The 5,299-nt window shown below is 43.3% G+C and overlaps 1 protein-coding gene across 1 annotated transcript in view; it reads right to left on the reverse strand.

The window, feature by feature from the left end:
• COL4A3 (collagen type IV alpha 3 chain) overlaps positions 1–4,895 on the reverse strand; it is a 133,560-nt gene extending 128,665 nt beyond the window's left edge. Inside the window, 1 exon segment of the mRNA XM_008690566.2 lies at positions 4,629–4,895. Within this exon segment, the coding sequence (XP_008688788.2) occupies positions 4,629–4,715 (87 nt within the window). The 5' untranslated portion in view covers positions 4,716–4,895.
• Positions 4,896–5,299: the final 404 nt, after the last annotated feature.

Genomic DNA, 5,299 nt, shown 5'->3' on the forward strand with positions numbered 1-5,299 from the left:
TATATATATATATATATATATATATATATATATATATATCTTTGAAGCCAGACTATCATCTCTATCATAATTTCATAAAAAGAGATTAACTAGAAAATCTCCCTATGCTTGGAAATTAAGAAATAAGTATCTAAATAACCCATAGGATGAAGAAATCAATTAGAAAGGATTCTGAACTCAATTATGCTAAAATAGTGCTTATTAAAATGTGTGTGATGTAATTAAAACAGTATTTGGGGGAAGGTTTTTAGCCTTAAATGAATTTGAACTATTAAAAGTTGCTTAATTAAAGTCAAAATACAAAATTCAACCAGTTTGCTCTATTTTTGATAGTTAGGCTGTTAAATTTTGAAGAAAAAAAACCCCATTTACAATAGTACTGAAAATATCAAATACTGAGAAATTAAAGAAGCAAAAAACTCTAAAACACAGTGAAAAGTGAAAGCCCTAAACAAATGGACCCATAAATGAATACAAACAGACCCATATATGAATGAGTAATTGGTACTCATGTTTGCAGATATAACACTGCAAAACAGTGAGGGAAAGAATGCACTGTTTAATATATAATGTTGGGACAATTTGTCATCGATATGGAAAAAGATAAAATCACATCCCCTAAGTAGGAAAACAATTCCAGGATTAAGAGTCCCACATGGAAAAGAATTAAATTGCAAAGCTTCCTTTTTTTTTTTAAGGTAAGAGAACATTTTTATTATCTCAGGGGAAAAAAAAGGATTACTTCAACAAGACACAAAACACAAAATATCAAGAAAAAATGGATAGGTTTGAGAGAATAGCGAAAAAAATGTTATATGCTAAGGTACCAGTAACTAAATGACAAGATAAACCAGAGCATGGAATGAAATCTTTGCTGCACACTTAATTGGCACAAGTTTGGCATCCAAATACATAAATAACTCCTAATTATTAGCGATGAAAAGGGCAAGGCCACAAGAGATCGATAGGCAAAGACTTGTCCATGCGATTCACCCAGAGGTAAATCTAAACTGCCAGTTAAAACATGAACAGACCCACAAACTCACCAGCCAAAACGGGATCCTACTTTGTACCCATGAACATCTAAACACACCAGATTTTGCTGAGGATGTAGGAAACAGGTGCTCTCCCACATTGTTGGTGCAACTTTTTTGGAGTCCATTTGGTAATTCCTAATATTATTTAAAATACACTTTCACTCATAGCCCTCTTTGAATTCTAAGTAGGCATTCAAAATCTAGTTGTCACAACGGCCCCTATACAAAGATGTTACATTCCAACTTCCTGAAACAAGACCATGGAAACAAACTTCCTGTGTTTAGGGGGACAGAAAAATAAGCCGTGCTTTATTTCTATAACTGGGTACTCTGCAGCAGCTATCACAACCATATGTATAGGCATGAATCACGTCTATATGTGTCAACATGGATGAAATCCAAAACCATACTGATTGAGGCAACCAAGCTCCAAAGGTATCTATTCATGTGAAACCGTTTATCGCGTTTGAAGGACCACAAAACAATAATATTTATTTTTCATGCTGACTAGTGCGCGCGCACACACACACACACACACAGTGTATAAATACAAAACCATGCACAGAAGAGGGGGCAAAGAATGTGTGTCTGACTTTTTGTATTCATAATACTGTTTTCCCTAAAGGCAGAAACGTTACTTTTATGTTACTTAACATTACTGTTACGTTACTTTTTGCTTGTTTGGAATTTTTTCCAATTCAACTTACTTTTTACAATTTAAAAATGAAATCAGTCAAGAAAGCATCCTCCCTACAATGCAGCTGGTCCTCAGCTCCTGCGAGTTGCTTGCTGCCTTTCTGCTTTGTCTGGAATTTGAAGGCAAAAAGAGGAAGTAGAAGCAGTATCTCAGACCAAGAACCTCAACCTTCTGCGGCTATCAGAGAAGGAGCTCTCTCTAGCCCTCGCCCAGATGCACGGCCTGAGGCAACAGCAGTGTGCCTCCCAGTTTCAAGTGATGAGCTGGGCCTGGGAACAGCGTTCAACCTGAGGATGCACTGAGCAGCCCGGCCTGGAGCCACAGAGGGATTTCACTCAGGGCACGTCAGAACAAATTGTGTAGGTGGGCGGTTCCACCCCGTCCGAACTCAGAATGCGGGGTCGACACCACTACTATCCCCCTGTGCTGAGAAGTTGCTAAAGTACAATTGTAGAAATTGAGAGCAAAACATGTTCTTAACGAGTGCGGCCCCAAGATGATAGTATGATGGCCCAAAGGCTAAATTTAGCCCGCATGTGTACATTATTTGGCCCTGTGTTTGTTCAGCCCTTTACAAAAAAACAAAAACAAAAAAACCCAAAAAAACAAAAACAACAACAAAAAAAACCCACTGTGTGTTTTATAAAGTTTTGACTTATTTGCTAACATCTAGAGTTTGAGAGATTTCTAATGGAAATTGGACCCCCCATTCCCCACCCCACCCCCCTTCTCTCCTGAAGAAAGCAGACATTCTGGCATTACTGAGCCTGAATTCTAGAATGCCAACAAATGGTTGGTCCTGAAGACTGGTCCCTACCTCACAGCCTGACTCATTTTTCTCACCTGCTGGCCCCTCCAAGGCTTTCAACTCCATTTTACACATGAGAAACCTGAGGCTCAGAGAGGTCAAGTGCCCTGCCCAATGCCAGTTACCCTGTGGAGGAAGCCAAGCTGGCATCCTCTCCACCAGTGATGGGTTAACTTATGATCCCTTTTCTCTACACACATTTCAAGGTTTCTAGTGACACTTTTTATATAATTCAGCAGGTGCAATGGAAATGATCATTCTTATCAATTTTAACAAAAACTTGCTTCAAGCGATGATAAAAATAATACAAATGGATTAACTGTATTATCAGCAAGAAGTCATCAAGATTTGGCCAAACTCAAGACAAAAAAGAATGTTACATGTAAAAAGTAATAAGGGAATATGACAATATAATTAAAAATTGGTATAATTAGAAGTTGCATGATCATAGAGCATGTACCCTCTTTATGTACCCCTCTTTCCTCACCCTTCCCCTACCTCTCCTTTTCTTTGGAGTCTAGAAGGATGTGCAAACCCTGCCCAGGACCTCTGTCCTAGGCCTTTCTACAACATATACTTTCTTTAGGTTTTTTGCTTGTTGTATTTATCTGCTCCTGGATTAAAGATGGTAGATAATCTACATTGACTCAGATGAGTTTAATATACCATGTTAGAAATATTGGGCTGGGCATTCCTAGTCTTTGCAAAGTGCATTTTTGTTAGAACCAGCTACATGAAGAGATTACATGGATAACAAAATCCCTTAGAATGTAAAACACTCAATAACCTAAATGTAAATTGACAAGGGGATGGTTCAATTGACTTTGGCATATTCATATATTGTGGAAAATCATACAACAGGGCAAGAAGAAAGAGAGGTGAATGTACCTCACATACTAACATGGACAGATCCATAGGTTGCAAAAGGATGCATATAGCGTGGTATCGATTATGTTAAAAAACAACAAAATCACGTGTTGTTTGTGGGTCTACTTATGTGTACCAAAATGCATCAAAAATGCCCAGAAAGAAACATGAAGTGGTGAGTGGATGACCTTTGCTTAGACGGGAAGGGGGAGAGATATAAAGATCCTCAAAGAGGGTTTTAGCTTCATCTTTCGTGTCTTAATTTAAAATAAAAAGTACTTAGATTATATATGGTTGTAACACATACTTCTGTGACTACTGACTTTCAATCATAATCTCAATCATGAAATTGTAAAACTGCTCATCTTTGGAAATGAAAATTATGCTGCACTATCACCCAAATTAACTTTTTAAGTGTGTAAATCACAGACGCATCTGACAAGTTCAATTTTACTCCCACCAGTTCAAATCCAGTAAGTCAACTAGGAGTTATAATAGTTTGGGGGACACCCAATTTATCTTTGCAAAGAATAAGAAATATGGAGTGCATTTAAATGAATATGGGATCTCTCAAATTATGAATCAAAATCAAAGTGACAGATTGCTTAATTCATCCTAACATGAGTTTTATTTCTAAGGTGCTAATAAGTTTTCGGTGATAGCATTAGCTTTTCCCAACAATAGAGACGGAACACTGAAGTGTGAGTTTTGACAAGGGGGAAACCGAGCCCCAGAGAGGTCAGAGTTCGGTGTGAGTGACATCTAGAAAATGTCAGGGCTGGAAGCCCTTTGTGCTTTCTGCCAGGCCATGCTGCCTGCTCTGACTCACCAATTTGACATCCTGTGTCTCTGTAGCCTGTGTTCTCATCCCTAGCCATTATCTACTTACGTCTGTCTATCTATCTATCTATCTATCTATCTATCTATCTATCTATCTATCTATCTATCCATCTCTCATCTACCTACCTATCTATCGTCTATCTATCATCCACTTCTGGAGGCCTTTCCCCAGTATCCCTGACTCTGAGGGCACCAACCAGACAACCTTGCTCCTCTCCTCTTCCACCAGCCTTCCTCCAGCGCATTCCACCTGTTACCCGGGCATGCCCCCTTGCTCTCACCCCCACGCTGCCCGCCCAGGCACCAGCGTGGAGCCCAAAGTCACGCACGCACCGGGCAGGGGCTCAAGGACTGCGCCCCGCGGGTGGGGGGCACTCACCTTGCCTGTCGTGGGCGCAGCCGCCAGAAGCACCAGCAGGAGCGGCAGCAACAGAGCGGGCGGCCTGGGCGCCGTCCTCGGGCTCATGGTGGGCGCCCGCTCAGTGCCCCGGCGTGTCTAGTGACCCGCAGGCTCTGCGGCCACCGCGTCCCTTGCGCGACGCGGGTTGGGGAGCCTGGCTGTGAAGCTCGCCTCGCCAGCCCGCCCGGGGCGGGTTTTGTAGGGCCCAGCCAAGCTGTCCGTCCGTCCCTCCCCACTGAGGTTTTTGACTGCGGCTCCAAGGGAGGGAAGAAGTGGCTTAGGTCCCGCCCTCGTCCCCCCCCTTCAACTCACCAGGCAATGTCCCTCCGACCTGGGCATCGTGCCCAGCAGACGAGAAAATACTGTGCGCTGCGGGGCAGGTGGGCGCAGATTCGGGGTAAGGGGTTAGGAGATGATGCTCCCAAGGTCCTGGGGCCGAGGCGGGGCCGGGGGGCACCGGGTCGGAGGTGGGGAATTTGGGGGTGTGCGCTGGGGAGGCGGCTGAGCGGGGTGGGGGGAGTGGCCAGCGGCTGTGCCCAGATTAAGCGGGAGGCGCGCCGGGCGTCCGCACTCGAGGGGCCCAGCCTGCTCTGGGCTCCCGTGGCGGTGCCATCGCGCCGCTCTCCGCTTCTCAACCCGCCGCGGACTCG

Source organism: Ursus maritimus, unplaced genomic scaffold (assembly GCF_017311325.1).
Source record: "Ursus maritimus isolate PB19 unplaced genomic scaffold, ASM1731132v1 scaffold_1, whole genome shotgun sequence".
Taxonomy (NCBI): Eukaryota; Metazoa; Chordata; class Mammalia; order Carnivora; family Ursidae; genus Ursus; species Ursus maritimus.